Genomic DNA, 24533 nt, shown 5'->3' with positions numbered 1-24533 from the left:
CTGTTTAAAAGATGTCAGGGCAAAAGTTACAGATTTATTTTTGATAAATCAAACCGCTTTCCTTAAAACTCTGTTGTTAAATAACTGTGTAGCATATTTACCTGCAAAATACTATAGCAAGCTGCAATTTTCAAGCTGTATGGTGTATCAGCATAGGAACACAGGTCTGTGTGCTTATGGCCAGAGGTTCCTCCCATTTCTTCATTTGAAAGGAGTTGACTTGATTAATCATCTTGCATAAAGCAAGATTTACTTAACAAGACAATCCTGAAGATATCTGATCAAAGTATGGGCTGAGGTGAGCTTCATAAACCTAACCCTGCTCCTGGAGAGGCTTTATTGTGTCCATTTCCATTAGTACTTTTGAAGGAACAGATAAAGTTAGAGGAGCATCCTGTATTCCTTGGGAATGCTCTCCGCTGCCCTGTTTTTTCTCCAATCAGCAGGTCTAATAGCCTCAAGGTTACTACAGTCTTTTCTTCCCCAGTGCACCCTTGGGTAGCATATATATATATTATATATATTATATATATATATGTATATATATATATATATATGAATATATATGAAAGCAGTGACATTTCCTGTTGTGTCCCCCTATTTTCTTTGTTCATCCCTCTGCAGTGCTGTTTCTCTCTGAAAAGTTTGCTGTTAGAAACTTTTGCAATGGAAATCTAAGGTTAATTGGTAGAACCTGGAACTCACCCAGAATATATCATGTGCCAGTATGGAACATCTTGGAAGCAGATGTTCATCAAAACCAGATATTCGGCATCTCTGAAGATAGTAACATACCAGCCTCATCTGCAGCCTTTAATCTTCCTACTCTGAGTGACACTTCAGCCCACATTTGACAAAACTTACAGCACTCCTTCTAGATCATAAAGAGCTCCTGAGCAGATAACACACATTAGCACACGATTAGAAAAACACGAGTCTGTATCATTGCTAAGGCAAAAGTTGCTTTTAAGGTAGTCTTCCTGAACACCAGCTCCCTTCTCCTCATCTATGTTAAAGCCATTTGAGAGTTGCCAGATATTACTTTTACTTATTCCTATATGCACACCTTAAGGATTCCTCCTTTCATACCATTTGATGTTATTATGCCCTGCTCTATTTTTATCATGTAAGCTTATGGACTCCGTGTGCGCCTGATCATATTACAGAATCAAAATAATTCAGCGTGATTATTCATGATTAAAAATCTTCTTTCTCTCAGTGTGAACATCAACATCTAACTGCAGATATTCTCTGTGTGAGTTGATATGGCTTTCTGATGTACAGAGTGCTGCTTGGAAATAATGATATAATTCTGGATGATAGAATACACTATATAAAATGTGAACCTGATTTATTCCATTAATTTGTTCCTTCAGATGTAGTCTTGTCGGAAATATATACTATTCTCCCAAATTTTTGGAAGCAAGCCTAATGTTGTTGAGTATAAGTGATGTAGGTTTGCTTTCGAGTGTTGAAGTATAGATATGTGTTTTGAAGAATTCCAAGAATTACATTTATTATCATTTTGAATTTATAAAATGTTGTGGAGAGCATATACTGAAGAAATTAAAATCTTTTTCAACTGTAGTTTAAAGTGCTTCTAAACATAATCTTACTTGATCTCGAATTCCTATCAGTCTGGTTTCCCCATGTTGCTCCAAACAGTTCTTCCCTAAGTACCTACAATCTAGCTAGGCCTTTTTTAAATTATATAGAGCTGTGTTGGAGCAGTATCCTTTCTGTTTTTACTTTCTCAATCTACTGCTTTTCTTATGCAATGTACAGCTTCTCTTCTTTCTCTGAAAAGGTCTTGGAGCTCCTCCCAGTCCTGGGGTAGCTAAGAGAGAAGTAGAAGGTAACATAACAATTTTTGTATTCTAGAAATAAATTTCGATTTTAATACCTGAGCGATGTTGTTCTTGTGATACTAAAGACAGTTTCATTAAGGCATTTATTATATAGGGTATTTTTTCTTCTATTTAACATACTTTTCTGAAAGGTGAGTTGCTTTATCAGTGATGGTGTGAATTGTTATAGAAGCAGTCTTCGATTACAAAAAAATGAAATGAAAACTTAGACTGCATTAATCAAGACTGCTTTCAAGGCAGACTCTCAAAGGAAGATGTAACTGACTGATTGCTGGAATAAATACTATATGTGTAACAAAACTAGGAATCTAAATTTTTTCATGAAGAACTACATACTCATGTATTTTGACAAAAATTTCCATTCAAATAATTTAGCCTATAATTTAATATTTTGTCTCTTTTTAAAGAGCATGATGTATGTAGTTCTAGGAACTAGATGTATGTGACATACATTTATGATAAGCATTTTTCTTGCATGATTCTAGTTGGAGTATGTGCATATGGTTCTGAATGGGTCCTGTTTTAGCTTTGGCAGCAGAGTTTGAGGTTTTTACTCTTTGTAGTAAACATAGGTATGGCAGTGCAAGTCCTAATATAGTCACAATCAGAATGTACTCCTATATGCCATAGTGAATTTTGGCTGGTTCATTCTGAAGTATTGCCAAAATCACAAGATATATATAGGGTAGATTAGTGGTCATCTCAGTCCAACCCCCTTCTCAAAGTAGGGTGAACTAAGCCAGGTTATTCTGGTACAAGTTGTATCTACTGAGAACTGGATCCAGAAACTCATTCTAACTGGATCTAAGAAAGCAGGATTGTCTGTCATCTGGAAGCTGATTTGATAAAGTGTCTTATGCACCACAGAGTATTCCTTCCAGTTACTTTAAATGATGTGGTGATTTACCTTCCTGGAAAATAGACAACTGAAACACAAGCCTGAATCCTAAACCTCTTTACCTGTTAGAAATTGTGCACTAATCTGAAGTAAAGGTAACTTTTTCATATCTTGCACTTCACAACTTGAATGTTGAATACAAGGTTGTCATGAGTACCAGCATGTAAATGTTGAGGTTGGTGTATATTTATCCTATAAGCAAAGAAAGTAGGTTCAGAAAATTTGGCGTAGACCCTTTTTTTTGCTGAATTGCTGAACCATATTTAATTACAGATGTACACTTCTGATCGTGTGATTTTTTTGAATTAGTATGTTATAAGAGTTCTCTCTGTTTTAAAGACTGCTGTTAGAATATCTACAGGATATACTACAAAGAAAACAACTGCTTCTAGCAAGGTTCAGAACACAGGATACCTGTAGAACATCTTTAGCTTGCAACAAACAGGAGGTGATTTGACTTAACTTGCAATTAGAAGGGTCAAATTACTTCACAGGTACAGTGTAGGGTAAGAGTGCACTAGTGTAGCAGTTTAGCTGATTGATAGACTCTAATCTGTAATAACTGAAATCACTAATGTCTCTTTGCTCCCCTTTCCATTAGTGATAATGTATCATAACTTATAATACCGGTTTGTATCTCACCTAACAAAGATAATCTGATTTTTTTTTCCCATGCTTCAAAGCACAAAAAAGTCCTGGAACACAAAGAAAAGATAACTTAGGTAATACAGACACATGCTTTGTACTAATTATAATACAGAAATACAGAAATAAGTTGATTTTGAAATATGTTCTAAGTCAGTGGTTTCTAATATCTGTTCCAGTTCGTAGTCAGCCTCCACCTTCAACTGGATTTTCAAGTGCAGGAACTGTTGGATATGCTGCTGCTCGACCGGTATGCATTCTTTTGTAAAATCATTTTCTTTTTGTATTTCTATAGTTTATTACATTGGTGCTGTGTTTTTTAAAAATTATAACAGATGCAAGATCAAAAGATGAAAAAACATCTAAGGGATGCTTTGTCTTTCAAGCTTCAGCTCGACCCTTTTTCAGATTTGAGCTGACGTGACATCCTTTCCTCGGGTTGTTTTTTGTTCAGCATTTCCTTGTAAAGCTTTCAGGACCAGGGACAGTAACCACTGCATGCTCTGTTTCCCTCCAGGTAGTCCTGAGGATTATTTTAGGCTTAGTTTCTCTTTAATTTAGTGCATAACTTTCAATTTGAGTTTTGGAATTTAATCCAATCATTCTGCCTACTTTCTAAATATTAAAAAAAAAAATAAAAAATTAAGCCTGGTGACATGTATCTTGGCAATGAAAGTGAAGTCAGTATTTCAGAGATTATGTGGCATGAAGCATGAGATCATTGTTAAATGGGCTCAGCCAAGCATGATGATTCAGACATAAGAAAAAGTACAGTATGTACATCTATTAGAAGCAGCCTCAAGTATAATACTTATTTTCAAGTGGTGACGTTTATTTGCATATTTTTAGATCAAGTTTGTGTAAAGAATTGTGGATTAGCTCTGAAAACCATTTCTAGGGCACGCATTGTTATTCACTTCTTGTGGGAGAATATATGAGGAAGTTCTAGAGGAAACAAATCTTAAATTATCTTTTCTCATGATAATTATTTTTTTCTGAAATCTGTTGTTTTTATTCTAGTGCTTTACATTTGGCTTTCAAGTGTTAGTAACTCATTCAGCTCCAGTTGTAACCTACAGTAGTTTCCTATTTCTATTTAAATACACACATAGACTCTTTTACTTTGTTTTGAGAGAACAATTTTATTCCTGGCATATAAGTTTCTTTGGGAAGATTCCAGCTGATGCAGCATGTATGTTTCACTAATTCTTCTTGGTGGGGAATAAGAATAATTTTTTTCCAATTAGCAAACTTAGGTTTGTTAAAAGAAATAACCATAGTCTCTTATCCATATCTTGGACCTTCTGTAAATAGACCTGACTGTAGCTGCTGTTTACAAATAGCAGGCTATAGTTACAACCCAAACAGCAAGAGTATCTACAGCCTTTGTTGACAGTGTGTTATCAGTGTGTGCTTACTAAATAAGGTACTTACAAAATAAGGTTCTTGTTGTTTTGTTTTTTTTTAATATTTCACAGACTTAGGTCAAATTCAGTTACTAATTGTGACAAAGTAGTAGGTGTTTTAAATGTTGTTATGCTGGTAAATATTATATAAAGTAGAAGACTTGTAAAAATCCTTTGCTTTGACTTGAACACTCGTAGTATTCTGAGAAAATATTCTCTAGTTGTATATATGCATGGAAAAAATAGCTCAACAACTATAATCAGAGAACTCATTTTTCACAGGTGTTAATTATCCTGAGTCAATTAGTGGTAGATGACTACAGATCTGAAGTTGAATTTACAATCCCTTCTCTTTACCCATTATTAGACTATTCCACCTCGAGCTGGAGTTATTAGTGCACCGCAAAGCCATGTCCGCCCATCTGGTGGAAGACCAACACCTGAACCTCAAACCAAACCAGCTGAACCACCAAGGAGTAAGTTTTATTTTTTCCAAAGCATGTATGTACTTAGAAGTTAAATCTAAACATCACTGTTTGTTCAAGAGGTACTGTCTCTGGTTTTAATGTTTTGCTGTCCTCATTTTTCACAGATGTCTTCATTTTTTTACTACAAATGAAAGTTTTCAAATGTAGTAATGTCTAACAGTCTATGTTAGTGCTGATCATCAACCAGTACTGTAAACCCTTACCAGCTAGTAGGCAGCACTGAGGGAAGTCTGGGCTCACTAGGTTGATTCCAGCAAGAAAACTCTTTTATCAGATTGCTACGTTCTGATCTAGGCTTATCAGCCTCTCTAATCAGAGGTGTTTATCATGGATTATTCTCTGCAGTGGTTGCTCCAGAATCATATTATTCGGCATAAAAATTATGTTTCACTCCCTAAATTGAAAGATAAAGGGTTTTTTTCTTGTTGTTTTTTTTTTGTGTGTGTGTGTGCTAAAGTCAAAATATGCACTTTATAATTGTGACATCAAAAATATGCTTAAATGTAACTGAAGTACATTTAAGAATAGCACATCTTCTAGCTCTGTTTTCTATCTGGAGTAATATTTTTTAAGGGAGATATGCTGGGCTTTTAACTTCTGACCTAGAATACCTGCTTTTTCTTGCAGCCATTCTTGCTGCAGTTCTGTTTGGTGCTTCCACATCCACACATTCCCATTCGTGCCATTTTTAAAGTTTCCATAACAAATCTTTTCATTGAACAATACTGAAAATACACTTGCAGGTTCCCCATTACTTCCTGAACCACTAAAGCCTCAGGCTGCTCCTGCCCAACCCGTGACTCAGCCACCACCTGCGCTAAAGATGCAAGAGCCTTTGATACCCATGGCATCACATCCACCTCAGACAAGTGCCCCACCAAGTCTGGAACCACCCCCACAACCACCTCCTCGTAGCCGATCATCCCACACTTTGCCTTCTGAACCTGCTCCTTCACAGCAGCAAGTAAGTTTAAAAAAAAAAAAAGTCTATTTATTTTTTCATTAAGTAAATTAACATTTTGTACTGCATGCTGTAGATTTATGAGAAACTCAAACAAATAAACAAAGAGAAAGGTCAAAATATTGGATCCATAAATCAGCTTTTGGTTGAATAATACTTAATGGCTTTTGTACTGTCTTGTAAATAACTAAGATCTTGAATACTAAACTTTTAACTTAAGATTTCTTAAGACAACTTATGAACAGCTTGTTCTTACAATTATGTTGTCATGTCCAAACTTCTTCACTAAAGGCCAGTGGTATTAATTTCTACAGCATCAAGTGCTAGGCCAGATAATCCCCACTTGTATAAAAGTGTGCATTCATTGAAGCTGCTAGATTTGTGCCATCTACTATCAAGAGTAAAGTACTTTTTTTTTTTCTGGCAATGTGTTGTTTTTTTTAGCCTACACTCAGCTGTGGATATTTATGAATACATAAGTTTTTTACGTCAGCATTTAGATCTTACCTCATCTATACACCTGAAGCCCACTTTCAGAAAAGCTGTACTTATTTTGTACAACAGCACAGCAGCCTCCCTGAGATGATGATTTTGAAATGTTCTAATTAGAACATTTTTAAATGCTCTTCCTTTATTTATGCTTTACCTCTCTCTTTACCTGTTAACTTTTTTTTTTGAAACTTTGGCTGCAGAAGGAAGATGTTTTTGAATATACACATAGAATATCAGGACTTGTGACGTTTGCTAGAAAGCATAAAGTATTGACTGCAGAGAATATACATGTAGGCATAAGGTAGTTGAGAATGTACCACTGCCACGGATAGAAGCAGACAGTATTGTGTTGCTTTTGAAAGCCTCACACCTTCTAAATGTAGTTTTACCTCTGAAAGTTTTGTGAAAGCAAGCTGTTCTTTCAAAATTACTGTGAAATGACATTTATCTCTGCATATTTATAGCAATCAGTATATTACGCTTAAAAACACTGTCAACAGATTTTTGAGCTGCCTAATGCTGTGGCTGTGTTGTTAACAATATCCCAAATACTTTAAAACTAGTTCAGGTAGCTATAATTTTCTCTGCAGTCACTCTTGTGTGACTACCACAGGCTGTGCAATCACAAGGAAAGCCCACTTTGAGTTTTGTTTATTGTCTCCAGCTTAGAGCTTTTAATTTCCCTTTTCATTTTTTTAAGAAGAGTTAGTTAAATGATTTTTCTTTCATTTTTTGATTACCATTTACAAATATGAATTTTTTCTGAGAAAAGGTGTTTAAATAAAAGTAGTATCTGTTGAGGGGCAATGGATTCCGAGCCTGTGCTTTGATTCAGAGCTTGACTGTGATATTTAAGAAGCTAAATTTTTCCTTTATAAAAATAATTGCTTCTATACAGAGTATAGAAACGTATTTGGGACTTCATGGGTCACCAAGAAATATATTAAAAGAGCAAAGTAGTTATTGTGAATAGAGAGGATTTATTTATTTTAAATTAAGAAGGTTTGGGTTTTTGATAGAGTGAGAAGTCTTTATAGTTTTTCAGATTCAAAAGCTATTACAGTAGCTGGAAGGTTATATGAACACAGTTCCCAGAAGGAGGCTGTGGTGCTTTTTATATTAATGGGTGATTAGAATTAGACCATCCGTATGCAGATTTCTATATAGACTATTTTCACAAACAAGTGCAAGTCAGCTGCACAATGAGTGCTCATATGGAAATAAAATTAGAATTGGCTCAAGCTGTTTTTTTGAACTCTTAATGGTAAAGTTTATAAATATTGCAGTAAAATAAATTGGTTAAGTGTTTTTTAACAAATATTTTTATTTCATTTTCATATCACCAAAAAATGTTCTTGTTAAAACAAAGTATTTTTAACATGAGATTGCTTTGTTACTTGGATTTTCTCCCTAATGTTCTTTCCTTTGATGTCTGTTTCTCTTTCACAAGCAGGAGCAACCATCAGGGTAACAGGTATCTGCCTATTTACCAATATTGTATGTGGCCTCCATTTGTTCAAGCAGAAAAGATGTATGAATCTGCTTTTCATACATCTGCAGTCTCATCCACATTAAAATCACCTGTCCACATTAATGGACTGACTGTCATACCATAGTTTGCTTTTTCTTTTCATAATGCAGTAAAAATTGATAGTGTTAACTGTATTTACTAGTGACATAGCAAAAATTTTGCTTCATCATCTTTAAAGAAACAGTTAGATCATGTGTATGCTGTTTAGTCTGGATCTGCTGCTCATAGTCTATTTGGAAAAAAAAACAAACCAAGTAGGTGTTTTGAAGGGTGATTGCAGAGAGAGTGGGGTTGGTCTCTTCTCACTGGTGACAGGTGGCAGGATGAGGGGAAATGGCCTCAAATTGAAACAGGGGAGATTTAGGTTGGATATCAGGAAACACTTCTTTTCAGAAAGGGTTGTTAAGCACTGGTGGTTGAGTCACCATCCCTGGATGTATTTAAAAACCATTTGGATGTGGTGCTTAGGGACATGATTTAGTGGAGGGCTGTTAGAGTTAGGGTAGTATCGTTAGGTCGTGGTTGGACTCAATGATCTTTAAGGTCTTTTCCAACCTGAGCAATTCTATGATTCCATGATTCACATTTCTCAAAGAACGGAGATCTTACTGTTACCCATAGTAAAATGAGCTGAATGTTACAATTAAAATGCTGTTATATGGACAATTTAAAAGCATGTGTTCCCAGAATTATTCAGACCAAATTTTGCCTACAGTAAAGAGCAATTGGGATTCATTGTTTCTTTGGGATTTTGTACTTTTTGATTACCTGGTGAATGAACATAGAATTTAACCAACTTGTGCCAAGCTGCATTTAATTTAGATTAATTCTATGGTTCAATGTTTTACATATTTCCCCTCTGTTACTTGATGTCTTTGTTTTAGTACTGTTTTCTGAAACGCTGTATCCTTATAAGACGAACAATTCTGTTTATGGTTTGGTAACCTTAGGTTTCATCTATTTTAGAAACTCTCTGGCTTAGTAAACTTCTGAGAGTCTCTAAACTGAATCATCCATTTTTTTTTATATTAGGAAGTGGATGTATGGAGACGTGCTTCAAACTGCAGTAAAAACATTTTTGTAAAGGCTGAGATTAGGCTACTTAATACTGTATTTCAGTTGATAGATTTAGCTAGGATCCTAGTTGAATGAAACAGTAGTTAACTATCTTCATGCTAAAGATCTAAACCGTTTTGGTGTATTAAAGTAATGTGTTAAAATGACAGAGCTGTTCGTGATATTGGAACTCTCAGAAGTTATTTTAACAGCCTTAATTGCTTCGCCTTAGCTTAATAAGGTGGAACTCCAAACTTTGTTCTGTCACTATCGTGACTCAAACAATCTGTAGGTAATAAATATTCTGCCTTTTTGGACAGTTGGAACAAGGTATAATAATTACATTGTTGTTTAAAGCTTTGGTTTTAAAAGATAAGGAAGGTTCGTGGAGAAAACTGTCTTCTCCATCTGGTCTTATTCTAAACAATGATAACTTGCCATTTTAAAATCATAAATCACTTGCCATAATAAAATCATTAAAATCATGTGTTTTAAAAGAAAGCTCCTCCCCCTCCTGACAAAGATGATGATTGTAGCTTCACATGTCAAGAAGTACTGGAGATGCCTACAAAATAGACATCTGCATAGAGATGCCTAAAGTACATACACTAATAACACTAATTTTCTCTTTCATTGTGATGCTTAAATATTGCTTTTAACATCCGTGTTAGAAACTCTCCAACAGTGAAAACTAGAGCTTTTCCTTTCACATCTGTGCTGGGTTATCACTTGTTTAGAATATAGCACAATTGCCTAAGTTTCTTGAAGAGTTTCCAATACCATATCCAACAGAGCTCCTGGCCAGGGTTCTGTGCTGCATGGGGATGGGGAGTTAACATGAGCTACTAGGAAGCTTTTCTTTGGAAAAGGAGCTAAGGGGTTTTTTTTTGTTCCTGAAAAGAAGCAATCATTGTACAATAAGCGCATTGTACAAGTTGCAGCCAAGTTGTACTAAAGGTTCAGTTTAAGCGCAAGAGCTTCTTTTCTTCTCATGGAACTGAGAAATGGGGAGTTGATAATAATCTTAAAAACAGACGGTCATGTGATTACTGAACACCTTGTTTTCTTTCCAGATTAAAGCAAATGGAACCTATGGCACTAAACTTGAAACACAATTAAATAGCGACCCTTTTGAAGATTTGTCATTTCAGCTGCTTGTGTCAAAGATGCAGACATCTGCTCGAACATCAGCTGTTCCAACCTTAAACCAAAAGGAATCGTTGCAGTTGCCTTCCGCAACACAAAGAAATGATATTTTGAATACTGTAAGTTGCATGCCAGCAATGCCTCCTGCTCCAACCCTTAACATATCCCAGGAACACACGCGCAGCTCTCCAAATCCATTTGTCACTGGACTGAACCGCACAAATCCATTCACTGAAAGAACGCTTACTGCTGGAAACCCATTTAGAACAGAATCTCAAGAATCTAAAATAACTTCACATTTACAGGAAGGACATGCTGCTTTCAATTCTTTCCCTTCTCTAAATCCCCCCAGTTCTAATACGAGCAAGCCTGTATTTTATGTTGATGCACCTGAAAACAGTTTTTGCTTGCGAAGTAGATCTCTCATGGTAAAAAATGTACAGCCAAAAGGATGGGTAACGTTTGACGAGGAGGATGAGAATTTCCACGTAAAGCTAAAGCCATCTAAAAGTGTTCCAGATTTTAAGCAAATCGGTTCCAGGAAGTCAGCTGGATCTCCAGATTTGCTGGGCACTGAAAAAAATACTTTTCTTGGTTCAGACTTTACCTTTGGTAATGACTGGAATAAAAGTTCTACTGATTGTTTCTATACGATGCCAGCAAGAAGACCGCCTGCACCTCCTGTCCCATCGAGAGTAACCAGCAACAGATCCCCTGCAGATCCTTTCACTTCTTTGGCACCTAAGGTGTCACCAACGCAAGATTTTACAGAAAGATAGATCTTCAAAAAATATAAGAGGTTATATTTGTTGCTACATTTATCCAGTAGAATAATTGGGCATTTGAGATTATTCTGTGTGCAATAATTACTTGTCAAATGCACTGAAACTTTACTCGTAAACAGCCACTATTATTTGTGTATAGATTTTGAATATGTATATATGGTAGAGCACAAGAAATGATCTGAAGTTTATTAAAATCCCAGTGTAATAGTATTTGAATAGATGGAAAAGAAAGAAGAATGAGCTACTAATCTCAGTAAAATATACCAATCTTGGAAATAGTTTTTGCCTAGGGAGCTCTCTCTGCTCTGTTCCCCTTTGTGGAATTTCAAAAAAGGGAGCTCCCTGCTGGTAGCCTTCCCACTCCCTTTTTACTGTTTTGTTAATTGCTATTTATAAGTATTTACCAAAGAGCTGCCAAAGTTTATTGAGATTTGAATGTTGACAAGTATTGTTTAGAAGTTGTTTAATTTATAACAGAAGCTACAGAGATTTGTAAGGCTTATATTTGAATTTGAGGCACAACAAGAATAGTTTAATTTCAAAATACAAACAATACTTTGTATATTAATATATTCAATATTTGACTTTAATTTTCTGTGTCAGTACATTTCAGCTGTTAAATATTATTGTGACATATATTCACCATTTTTAATTCAGAATTACTGTTCCATATCATCCATTTATTCACTGCTATTTTTTAAAATATTTTTTTTCCACAAATTGGAATCAACTAATATAAGTTTTCCCTCAATCTCTGGAAAAAAATCCCCTTGAATTTTGATAAATTAAGCAGTCTTTTACCAGTTGCAGACAACATACTGCCATTAGCTCGTCCCACTCTTCTTTCATGTGTTGGAAGGGCTTTCTTGTCCTACAGAAGGACCTGGGTGAAGGAACTGGCAGTCATATTACAGCAGCAGAAGAGAAAGTCACCTTACATATTCGGGCTGTCCTCCCAGCATCCTTCCTGTCTACTGTTATCCTTACTGCTGTATTTTCAAAACTTTGCCTTCAGAGAAGAGAACGTTCTCTGAGCTGAATGATATCATTCTGTCACTTCTGCAGTTAAACTAAACAAGTGACCCTTCGTCCCCCAGAGACGGTGACCGTCCCACGTTTGGTGCTGCTTTGAGGCTAGCAAAGCCTAAGTCACGGTTCTGCATATGATGCTATAAAAAGGCAACTCTGTGCTCTTATGTTTTCTAAAGCTTACATAACATTACATTAAATCTAATATTTTGTTATCTTGAGGCAATTTAAAATAACTGATATCCTTAACTCTACTTAGACATGCCGAAAACCTGCCCTTCTGCCTACAACTCACGCTATCTTGGCACGTAACTTTTATATGCAGTTGTGTACTTCCATCAAAAGCTGAACATGGCACAATGTTGTCATCTCTGGGGGGACTGCAGACGCCTGCCTACTACGCTCATTGGCTTTACTTGCAAACAAGCCAACTGGTTCTGTAAAACCAGTGGCCAAAACTCAACGTATTAGCATTATATTTATAGCAGCAAAATACACAATGACAGTACTTTTAAAAAATTCTCAAATGCTATTAAAAGATTATTTATAAAATAGTCCACTTTTTCTTTAACACTGTCTGGTTAGCCATGAGCTGCAGTTGGATAGAGGAGTGACTATAGTGAATTTTATATTGTGCTTTTTTTTCTGTTCAGCTCATTAAACAGTACTTGTACATTTTAAACAGCTGTGGTACTTTAATCTTTGTGCTTCGGTATGTGGATTACCTTGTTTTACACTGTTGCTATAAACATCTGTGTGATCAGTGTTTTGGTATATTAGCAAAACATTTTGGGGGGGAGACTTTTTCCTAGTGGGAGTTACGTGATAAATATGTTCTTTGTTGAATATTTAATTACAGTGATTGAAAACTACTGTCTAAAATGCACCTGGTATACAGCACCTCTGCACTATACAGGATTACGGAGATGGACAGCAAAGTACTGCAGAGATCACGAGAACTGCTCCAAAACTGTAGTGTGTGTATATATATATATTGCTAACCACTGTAACGTGTATTAACAAAAAGAATTACTAGCAGAAGTTCTGAACATACTAAGAATTAAAAATAGAAACGCTCAACACATTTACACAAATTCCATGTTCCCTGTGGTAAACTGCTCTGTTAAATGTAACAGTTTTATTGCTTGTGGCACACAATATCTATGGCTGTATACTTTACAGAACTGCAGTATTGAAACTCAGTGGCATACAACATTCCGTATATACCCTGTGGAAGGCGGTGTTGTATTAACAAAATAAACATACTGCCCTTAAGAACTCACCTTTTTATTTTCTTGTGATGGATACTTTCCTGGGGCACTATTAACCAGAGCAGCTCGCAGTTGTCGCTCTGGGGTAGAGATCACTCTAGCTCTCCTTTGGAGGACTGGCAGAGACCTGGCCAGCTGTAGTCACTTGGCAGAGCACAGAGGTAATGCTTGCCTTGGAAATGCTTTGACTGCTTTGTGAAATGGACGCGATGCAAACCACAGTCCTTGGTAAAACGGCCAGGACACAGGATAACGTGGGATGAGTTTGCTGCTAACACCTGGTGTTTGCTGAGGTCAGGGTTGGTCCTGTCTGCACTGGCACTTTTGTACCTCCTCTTGTTCAGGCTGAACAGGATGGCAAAATGACTTTTTCATCTCAACCCTATGAATGGCAACAGCCTTTTAATACATGCAGTGCTTATTTTCCTTGATCTTGTGGGTGTAAGAAATCCGGTTGCTGCTGAAGGACAGCTGCAGCCCACTCCATACCCCAGGGGCCAGGCTCCAAGTTGCACAGACAGGGAGGTCCCAGGGTCTCCAATCACTGCCTTGCCTCTTTGCGCACTGTGTTGCCTTTGTTGTTGGCATGGAGGCTCCTGCTTCATAGGATCACAGAATATCCCAGGTTAGAAGCAACCGACAGGAATTGAGTCCAACTCGGCTCCAGAGGGTTGTCCCATCCTGGGGCAGACTCCAGCACTTGCTCCTGTTCAATTCCATGTAGTCAGTGACTGCCCAGCTCTCCCATTTGTCAAGCTCTCTCTGTAAGGTCTATCTACTTTCAAGGTTAGGTTTTTCAAACTAAAAGTTAGCATACATTTGAGTCCTGCATCCAGACATCCTCTCCAGATCTAACCTCTCCCTTACAGATAGAGCACTTGAGCCTGTAGAGAGAGATGTGATTTAAATGGCTTAGAGAACATCACTGACTTTCTTGGATTGCTCTCTAGACTTCTAAAATGTCAAATAATAGATAACAGCATAGGAATGAAATAAAAGAGGGGCTGCACATCTCCCATTTCTGTCATTAGCAAAACTCACTGAGGGTCTTTTTCCAGTTGGACTCACAGAGCAGCCTCTGGGAGATGGCTGACATGGCAGCACATTGCCTGCACACACAGCTACTCCCTTGCAGAAGCCATGCTGTTGATGTCACAGAGCATGGGCAAGAAATGGTGACAAACTGGGAAGAGATCACTATTTTCTTCTGTGTTAGCATTGCTTGGGAAACTGGTGCCCACCCCCATCTGGAGAACCAGAGGGACATCAAGGAGGCCAGTAGGGAGCAACCTGGGGACAACATAGGGAAGGGGAAGTGAGGTCTGGGTGAGGAGTTATTTCCTACAGATGCAGTTTTATTTGCTCCTTGAATCAAATGACAACACCTGTGGCTCTGTGCAGGACCAGCAACGAGTTGATTGGAAGTTTGAGAGCACCTGGTGGGGTCACAGTGGGAACTGCACTGTAATTGATGAAGAGCAGTTTCAGGTGTAGGACTGGGAAGGAAAGGATCTTTCAGAGTTTGTGGGGCAGAGAGCAAGAAAAGCTTAATTCCTGAGATTAATGCGTACAGATTCACCCCACTGCAATGTGACTGTGTAAGATCTCCCTCACTTCCTGCATTTTGGGCAGAGGAAGGGGCACTGCTGCTCATAGGAAGGTACATCAGTTGCTCCACACCAACTCTCACAGCTGTGGTGGGAGCAATGGGGGGTCCAATAAAGTAAGCCTTAGTAATAGAGGAGATGGGGAGCAAATGTTCTGACCCTAATTTCTTTCTCTGCCTTTGCTAGTGTTTTAGAGGTTGCACTGCTGAGTACTAGAAACGTGGATAAAACATACTTGGGTGATATCCAGTGAGTTTGAATTTGCAGAACGGAAAGACAAATAAATGAGGATGTGAGGAGTCTATTTCTTTCAACGCATTTGCAACACATCCTGTTGAAGTCAGCCTAAGCTCTAGGTTTGAACTGACCGACAGACGTTTTAATACCTCCCCTAGCACAGCCTGAGGCTATTCCCTTTCTCCTATCGCTGTCACCCGGGAGAAGAGGCTGACCCTCACCCCACCGCAGCCTCCCTTCAGGTGGCTGTAGAGAGCAACCAGCTCCCCCCCGATCCCCCTCTTCTCCAGACTGAACGGCCCCAACTGCGCCGCCCCGATTGGCCCGATGAGGACCCCGTCCCCCGCCTAGGGCGGAAGCGGAAGCGCCATCCCGCCTCCCCGCCCGTATCCAGGGAGGCGCGTGCGTTGCTGCGGACGCGAGGAGGCGGGCAGCGGCTCCAACGGCCTCCCGCGCATGCGCGTCGCGCCTCCGGAGCCACAGCGGGGTCCCGCCGTCGTCTCCCCGTTCGGCCCGGCCCCGCCATGGTGCGGCTGCACGTGAAGCGCGGCGATGAGAGCCAGTTCCTGCTGGAGGCGGCCTGCGGCGCCCGCCTGGCCGAGCTGGCGCCTCTCGTCGCCCGCATCTACAACGGCAGGCTGAAGGTGCAGAGGCTGTGCGCAGGTACCGGCCCGTCGCCTCGCTGCTGCGTGCGGGGTCTGGGCCTGCGGGTGTCGGGAAGGGCTTCGCGTCCCCGAATTCAAGGGATCCCCGCCCCGAATCCTAGGCTCTGTGCGGGCCTTGGCTGCGTATGCGTTTTCTGAGAGGGTTTTGTAAGCGGTGTGTTCTCAGTAAGGCAGATTTCTAACCTTGTGCTCTAAACGCTTGACCAAGAGATGCAGGAGCTGGCGGAGCACGGCGTGTACTTGCCGCTCAATATGCAAGGGCTGACGGACGAGCAGATTGAGGAACTGAAGTTAAAGGACGAGTGGGCAGAAAAATGCGTTCCCAGTGGTGGGAGTGTCTTCAAGAAGGATGAGATTGGACGAAGGAACGGCCATGGTAAATAGGGTACAGATGGGTGTCTCTTCCCGATGTCATCCTGATGTGGAAATTGTGATTCTGAACCTTTCTTATCTTGAAGAGAATATAAAACTAATCAGCAATTGCATACCTAATATCTATCAGGCCCGCAGGTTAGCCAGCTAATGTTTGTTTGCTAATTACAGCAGTCATCCCATGAACAAAGGGTGCTAAAGGCATAGGTTTGTTAAGTAGTATCTATTTAATAGCCTGTTTTCACAGTGAATCAGCAAAGCTATCATTTTTACAGGCTTGTTTAGCTTGGAGAAGAGAAGGCTCCAGGGAGACCTCACTGTGGCCTTCCAATACCTGAAGGGAGAGTATAAACAGGAGGGGGAATGGCTGTTTGCAAGGGTGGATAGTGATAGGAAAATGGTTTTAAACTGAGACAGGGGAGGTTTAGGTTAGATATTAGGAGGAAGTTTTTCACACAGAGGGTGGTGACACACTGGAACAGGTTGCCCAAGGAGGCTGTGGATGCCCCATCCCTGGAGGCATTCAAGGCCAGGCTGAATGTGGCTCTGGGCAGCCTGGTCTGCTGGTTGGTGACCCTGCACATAGCAGGGGGTTGAAACTCAATGATCATTGTGGTCCTTTTTAACCCAGGCCATCTTATGATTCTATGTATACCTAACTCCTAGCTTAGGACCTAACATAATGTTGATTTAAAAGCCTAAGTGGTTTTACATCTCTTCAGCACATGTGCTATTTAGCTTTGCAGCTGTGACACTTAAAAGTAAATTCCAAAGATAAGCAGACAAATGCCAGAATTCCTCAACGTGCTCTGGCCTTAGCTCTTGGTGCACGTATCAAGCACCACTCACCCTCCACTTTGGAGACAAGAGCATGTAGGCTGGCTGTGCAGCAGAGGCTCTGTCTTCTTGCTCTCTGTTCAGCAACCCTGTAGGCGTGGATTGCAGGGCATTTCAGTTAAGGAGGAATCTTTGAATAACACAGCTTTAACTTCCACGAGTAGTTTGTTCATAATGTCTTTTTTTTTTTTTTTTTTGGGGGGGGGGGGAGAGAGAAGGGGATTAAATATTTCTTCTAATACAACATATTCCCCAAGCAAGTTTAACCCCTCCTGTATAAAGAGGTGTAATATACAGGAATGCTTTTCCTCCTACCTCTGTCAGCCGAGTGGTTGAGCCTCTCTCATGTGCCTGGGGGCACTCAGTTGTGTTCAGAATTGCCACAGTTATAAGCATTGTCAGGCCTTATAGTAAAAATTAGTGGTCAGCCTTAACATAAAGATAGTACCACTCTGACTTGTAGTCAGAATCAGGAGTTTGTTAGCAGGTGGACAGCTTCTTAATATTAACAGTTATAATACTGAACAGTATGCAAATGCAGGCCAAATTAAATGATGCATTTAAATGTGTAGCTGCGAATGAGTATGATTTAATTGCATTTTTGTTTGCAAGGAGATGATTTTTACAGCAATCAAAATAGATAGCTATGATGTGACACGTGCGTTGTATTTGCAGATTAGTTTGAGGTTTTAATTAAGATAAAAAAAGCCAGCAAGCTCCAAGCTGTTGTTTCTGATTAAAGCACATCTGCCATTACAGTCCACAATAGTCATATGAGAGAGAGTCTTGCTTTGGGTTGTGGTGAGCGTGAGGTTATGGCTGTTGCTTTTCACTCAGTATTTTTGTCTTCAGTGAAGTTCCCAATATCAGTCAGATGTCTCCAGGGAACACTAAGTTTTACTGTGCCCATGAGAAATGCTGTTTTGTTTCTTAAGTTAGCAAGAAACTTGATACCAAAGCATCCATGTGGTAAATGGACTACAATTTAGCAGTGAGTGTGTTTCTTGCTTTGTGACTGAACAGTGTTTCATTTGCTTACAGTAGAGAATAACCTGGACAGGCAGCTTGCTTGATTCCTTGTGATTTGTATGTGTGTTTTGGTTGGTGTTCCCTCTTTTTGTTTTGCTTTGTTTAGTTTGTTTTTATAGCAAATATAGACTATTGAGTACGTATCTCTTATTTTCTAGCTCCGAATGAAAAAATGCAGCAGGTTATAAGAAAGACCATAGAGGAAGCCAAGGCATTAATCTCTAGGGTAAGTTTTCCAAAGCAGTGTGTGATACATGGGACTTTCCTAACAGGGGCCACGTAGTTACACAGCTTAATTAAAAGTGGACTTTTTTCAGTGCACAGGCAAACAGTTTTTGATTAATATCCTGCAGCGATGAGAATAACCTAGCAGAAACTCACGCTTCTGTTAATGATTTTCTTAATGGCTTCTGGCAAGCTGGTTCAACGAGTTAAGGAATCAGGTATTAAACACCAAACGAATGCTGGCAGCAGAGACCTCGCTGAATGATTAAATTGCATTTAATTTCATCCACACACTCCTAATTTGCTACTGATGCATTCTTTAGGTGAATGCTTGTCATGTTTTCTGGTGAAAATTTAACTGTGTACTGAGATGGTCCTGGAATAAAATACCTCTTGCTCATTAACACAGTCTTTTGACTGTTACCTATGGCTAATTGAAACACTCTAATCTCCAAGATTAAGCCTTGGTTTTTACAAGCAATCAGATTTGCACTCAGTCTCTGTGACTTTATGTCTTAAAGATAAGCATGAGAGTATGCTTTGATGGGACTACAGTCTCAGCTTACTTTACCAAATGTGTGGACATTCTGCACAGTGTCTCAGTTTTCATACAACTTTGAAACGCTAACTGAGGAACATCTGTTATCAGATTAATGTTTTGGTAAATACTTTCAAGCTATTTTCTTCTCCTCAATACTCTGCTTCTGGGAATTAGTAGGTGTGGAAGTCTAAAACAGCTTTAAGCCATATACAGATAGTTGATTAATTTTTAGTGTTGTCTCTGAGCTTAAATTGGCCTTCTTGACAGTTCCATTGCTGATAAGCGTGTTAATCTTCTGAGGTTGAGATACCAATTTGACTCATCAGTTAATGAGCTTAATAATGGCCACAAGGAGGCAGCATTCTCTTACCCTTTTGTTGTCTCTTACACAAATTGGAACTGCTCAATCACTGAGGAAAAAATGTCTGTTGTTCTTTTCTAGATGCACCTTGTATGGTTGGTTGGTTGTTTTTCCCCTTTGTTGCAGTCTGATTTGGAATGATCTTAGGGTCTTTCAGGTTTTTGCATGAATGTGCCAAACTTTACTATTTTACTCACCTTCACCCCACATCTTACTGAAGACACAAGTTTTATATCCTTTCTCTAGTCCTCACTTTAATTTGACTTGAATCTTGTTGGTGAATTGCAAGTATTTGGAACAGAAGGCTTCCCATCCAGTTTCTGCTGTCATATGTGTACATACTTGAGTGCCTGTATTCCACAGACATTTGTTACCTTGCACAATTTAGGAAGTATTTTACATATATATATTTGTATGCCTAATATCTCTGTAGACAACTGTGTTCAAATATCCATGATAAACTTTTAAAATCACTGTGAAGCAACGTCTTTCTTCATATACCTCTGTGTGTATATAAAAAATTATCCACGACCCTTGCCTGTATTTCAGAAACAAGTTCAGGCCAATGTGTGTGTTACTCTGGAGATGGTGAAAGATGCATTGGACCAGCTCCGAGGTGCTGTGATGATTGTATATCCGATGGGATTGCCTCCATATGATCCAGTTAGGATGGAGCTGGAAGATAAAGAAGACTTGGCAGGAACTCACGTATGCAGTCGTGTTTTTGTGTTGTATGTTGTGTCTGGGTTCCATCTGTGCCATGCTGTTGTTCTCTACTTTATCAGTTAAGGTGAATTTTTTCCATGCATGTGAGAAATTTTGTTAAGTATTATTGTCTGATACCTTACATGAAAGCACACCAGCAGCTTAACTATAGTAATAAGATGAATGAAGTGTATTTTAAATGTTACATAAAAGCTGACTTCATGTAATCCTGGGACCCAATTTAAATAGTTTGTTGGTTCTTTTTAAGGTCAGTATTAAAAAATCTTCGCAGAGTGTTTCTGTTAAATCAAAACTGAATGGGATGTGAACCTTTAATATGACAAGTGCAATAAAAAAGAGGTAAAGCTTAAAATCAAGTAAATCATACTGGTTTTCTTGTTAATTCCAGGTTTATTTTCCAGGAAAAAAAATATCTGGTTTTAGAAAAAAAATTAAAAAATCAGAAGGAGAGAATGCCTCCACCCCAGTAAGTTCTCTCATGCACACCCTTCTTGTTTATTTGCCACAGGCTGGGCTTGAAGTCATAGAAGAATCTGAAGTGCAGTTATGGTGGGCAGGAAAAGAGCTGAAAGAAACAAAGTTGCTTTCTGACTATGTAGGAAGAAATGAGAAAACAACCATCATTGTCAAGATACAGAAAGTGAGTATCACTAGTAGATTTCTTTGTTATCCCTTCTTTTCAGTCCAATTCTCTGTGGTGGAGAACTGTTATTAGGTGTATGAAATGGTTTAGAATTAGGTCCAGCTTAAGTGTCTTAAAATAACTCTTTATTTTTAAGCTTTTAGTTTATTATATCTCAATTATTTTTTTAGTAATTCCTTTGCCTATCAGTTAAATACTCTAATTTCTATTATCTGCTCCATAACACTTTATGAAAGTGCACCAAAGCGATACTTAGAACTTGTTTAAACACAACCTGAAAAGCTTTATAACACACACAAAAACTCAGCTGGCTCTCAGTTCCATCTCAGTGCAGAGCACTAGACAGAATGCCTTCATTAACTTCTAAGTCAGTGCACTGGGAGAAAATCTCTGCAACTCCATGCCTTCCTAAATGTGGTGCTCCAAGTTTCTTGATGGCAGGTCCTCAAGTTGTCTTGGTTGCGCTGTGAACTTGTCTTCTTTGAGGACACAGGTTGTATGCTTGGGGCCCAAATGTAGGCTCTCCCAGAGTCATCAGTGAGAATTCACTGAGTGCTAGAAGGAAAAACCAGCTGCTGCACCTGCTCTGCCCAGCTGTGCTGTCAGCTGTGCCTCTTAAAGCTCGCAGCTGAACTTCGTAAAGGAGATCAGACTTCCCAGACAGATGTGGTGAGACACATGCAGCTTGTGAACATAGCTCTGAGCTGACTTCTGAAATAGTGAGCAAAATTGAAGTGAAGATTTCCCACTTCCCCTCAGTTTATAGGCCTGACACTTTAGCAAAAGGCTGTCATTAAGATGGTGGCATCTGACACCATGGTCATGTTCTCACGTTATCAGAATTAATTACTAAGTTGATGGGACTGTTTGCAATTTTCTGGACAAAGTAGTGCAAAACTGCAGTTCTGTTCATCTCAGGTGAGAAAGCCTTACTCAAGGAAAGAACTTTTGGATTTTCAGTTCACTTTCAGTGTATCCCATTCAAAGGATGCATTTATGAATGTCAGATGACTGACGTTTCCTATGGGCAGTACTTGCCCATAGCTCAGAATTATTCTTGAGATTCATTTCACTTTTATGGCAGTAAAAGCTTCTCTGCCTTGGAAAGCAGGAATGGCTACGATCTGCAAGGTCTGTAATTGGATTCCTCAAAGATTCATCAAGTGACACATATTTTTGTCATTTGGAAAACCAGAATTGCTTTTTCTTTTTGATCAGAGTGGCTGAAAAATGGTGTGGCAATCGAAGAGCCATCAAAATGCAGGCTCCCAGGAAAGTTGTCTTACTGTTTAATCAGTTGAGGGATCACTTCAGAGAATGCATAGTAGTATGGTGTTTTTCTTATCTTGCAGTGGATGCCTGCATTCTTGAGTTGCAGAGCTAATTAAAGCAAGCCAGACCATTTTTGTTCCATAGAGGATTTGCCATCTCTATTTAAACTGTTCTGTTTGCTATTGTTGACAATAGCTGTCATCAGCTATTTTCTGCTGCGTGCATCACTTCTTCTATGAAGATAATTGACTGGAAAGTTTTTTCTTTTATTTGTAGTAACAAATAATTTTTATTTGTAGTGTTTTGTAGCTGTTTTCCTTTACCAAGTTGTAAGCCATCTTGAGTCTATGTTAAAGAGGAACTAAAGATGAATTGGCCCATTCTGAGACACTGGGAATGGCCTTAAAGCTGAGAGATTTGTAATGTCTTACAGAGCAGAAGTTTAAGTAAAACAGACTCGGTAATCCTGTTTTCATTTATTTTCCTGTCCTGAAAATCTTGTTAAATTTGAGAAATTTTATTGTCTGAAGAAAGATTTTGCTATCTTTGCTTAGTAGCTTCTTCTGTTCTGCTTATGAGGGTGGATAGTGATAGGACAAGAGGGAATGGTTTTAAACTGAGACAGGGAAGGTTTAGGTTAGATATTAGGAGAAAGTTTTTCAATCACAGGGTGGTGACACACTGGAACAGGTTGCCCAAGGAGGCTGTGGATGCCCCATCCCTGAAGGCATTCAAGGCCAGGCTGGATGTGGCTCTGGGCAGCCTGGTCTGGTGGTTGGTGACCCTGCACACAGCAGGGGGGTTGAAACTAGATGGTCATTGTGGTCCTTTTCAACCCAGGCCATTCTATGATTCTATGATTTTGTATCGTAAATGCCATCTGAAAGAAATGTATGCTTTCCCTTTCAGAAAGGACAAGGAGCTCCAGGACGTGAGCCTCTGATTAGCCATGAAGAGCAAAAACAGATGATGCTGTATTACTACAAAAAGCAGGAAGAACTTAAGGTAACAGTGTCTTTTAACTGTCTGTGAGCTATGGTAGCACAGAGACTAAGCACAGGTTACATTCATTACTGCTGCCTTAACCTGTTGGTTCTGTTCATAGAAACTTGAAGAGGACGACGACGATTCATTTCTAAATGCTGAGTGGGCAGACAGCCACGCTTTGAAAAGGCAATTTCATGGCGTGAAAGACATCAAATGGGGGCCCAGATGAAGCTCCGCAAGTAGTTCTTGCCTCTTTACACTGTTTGGTTTGCAAAGAGGGTTGTTACTGTGTGTTAGATTCTTCTGACAGAAGCTGAATTTGCCACTTCCTTAGCAGGTGCCTGTTTCAGCCTTAGATTTTTTGATACCTGTTTACATTTCTATGCAACTATGACAGCACTTGTCTCTGCAAAGAAAGAAATAACTCCTGTTTGAGTTGATTATTTTATTAGGAACTTGTATTTTGAATATGTGATATTAATGTATTTCATAGGTAATATAAGTAATAAATGTGTACTAAAACGTTGGGTGTTGTTTTGAGCAGCATTTCTACAGAGCTGATTTTAAACTCATTTTTAAATGACTTGACCACTTAACAATTTTTTAAGGAAAAGTTTTATGTATAACATGAAGTTTTACATGTTAATTTCTGTCTGCTCAATAAGGATTTTTTTCTACTGAGGCAGGTATGCGTTCATGGCAGTAGCTGTGCAGCACCAAGCCCAACTGCCCTGAAAATCTTACATGAGGATCAGCTGGGTGTTTTAAAGAGAAGTGAGCCATACCTGGTTGTGGGCACTCACAGCCAGAAATGATATCTTCATTCACGCCCTAGAGCAGTTGTCATTTTCAGTTCTGCAGTGAAAAAAGGCACGCCAGCTAAGGCAGCTGGTTTGGTATTGTAGGTTTTTATCATATTCCATGTGCCAAGTTGCTCCTACGTATGTATATTTGCCTTCTGCTTGAGCAGGCTAGATTATGTTCATGAGTGACCTCAATCTTAATAACGGGTGATTGCTCATAGCACATAGTTTATGTCAGGTTTTAATCAGAAATATTTTTTTGCAGGTGCCACATCTTGGCACAGTGGTGCTAGGGCTGCCCAGTTCTAGCAGATTGCTTGTGTTTGCTGTCCGAATTTGCACCCACATTTGATATTTTCCATTGCTAGTTTTTTTGGTCTTATTCACACCCTAATCCTCTTGTCACAAGGGCTTAGTTGCAGAGACAAATGTCTGACACATTATCAACTGGAAGCTTCCTACAATGCCAAACCTGCCAGTGCAGCAAGGGGGGAGTAAATCCTTGGTCACTGACTGTCCACTAAAAACACCTGCTTGTTCCTCTCTAGATTTGCAATTCTCAGTACCCCTGGCTTCAATCTCCCTGCTTTTTTGAGTCATTATAAAATAACAAAGTACTTTGCTAAATGTTTTTCCATTACTATGAAGCAAT

The 24533-nt window shown here is 39.0% G+C and overlaps 2 protein-coding genes across 14 annotated transcripts in view; both read left to right on the top strand.

Moving 5' to 3' along the window:
- Window positions 1-13435, top strand: part of SYNJ1 (synaptojanin 1) — a 61401-nt gene extending 47966 nt beyond the window's left edge. For 6 of the 13 annotated variants that reach the window (XM_090121871.1, XM_090121846.1, XM_090121850.1 and 3 more), the window contains exons 26-30: window positions 1808-1855; window positions 3450-3661; window positions 5185-5293; window positions 6049-6269; window positions 10419-13435. In XM_090121871.1, the coding sequence (XP_089977997.1) occupies window positions 1808-1855; window positions 3450-3661; window positions 5185-5293; window positions 6049-6269; window positions 10419-11270 (1442 nt within the window). In that variant the 3' untranslated portion in view covers window positions 11271-13435. Of the gene's footprint in view, window positions 1-1807; window positions 1856-3449; window positions 3662-5184; window positions 5294-6048; window positions 6270-8208; window positions 8233-10418 lie in introns of all 13 variants that reach the window. The other 7 variants (XM_031612554.2, XM_090121885.1, XM_090121891.1 and 4 more) reach the window with 6 other exon arrangements.
- Window positions 13436-15816: 2381 nt separating this feature from the next.
- Window positions 15817-23604, top strand: CFAP298 (cilia and flagella associated protein 298). The gene is made up of 7 exons (XM_031612561.2): window positions 15817-16083; window positions 16294-16461; window positions 18482-18549; window positions 20000-20158; window positions 20685-20816; window positions 23001-23096; window positions 23197-23604. Exons 1-7 carry the CDS (start codon window positions 15945-15947, stop codon window positions 23305-23307), a joined length of 873 nt encoding a protein of 290 aa, XP_031468421.1. The 5' UTR covers window positions 15817-15944; the 3' UTR covers window positions 23308-23604.
- Window positions 23605-24533: the final 929 nt, after the last annotated feature.

This window comes from Phasianus colchicus, chromosome 1, assembly GCF_987193195.1.
Source record: "Phasianus colchicus chromosome 1, bPhaCol1.hap1.1, whole genome shotgun sequence".
Classification (NCBI taxonomy): Eukaryota; Metazoa; Chordata; class Aves; order Galliformes; family Phasianidae; genus Phasianus; species Phasianus colchicus.
This window is presented reverse-complemented; position numbering and strand designations above follow the sequence as displayed.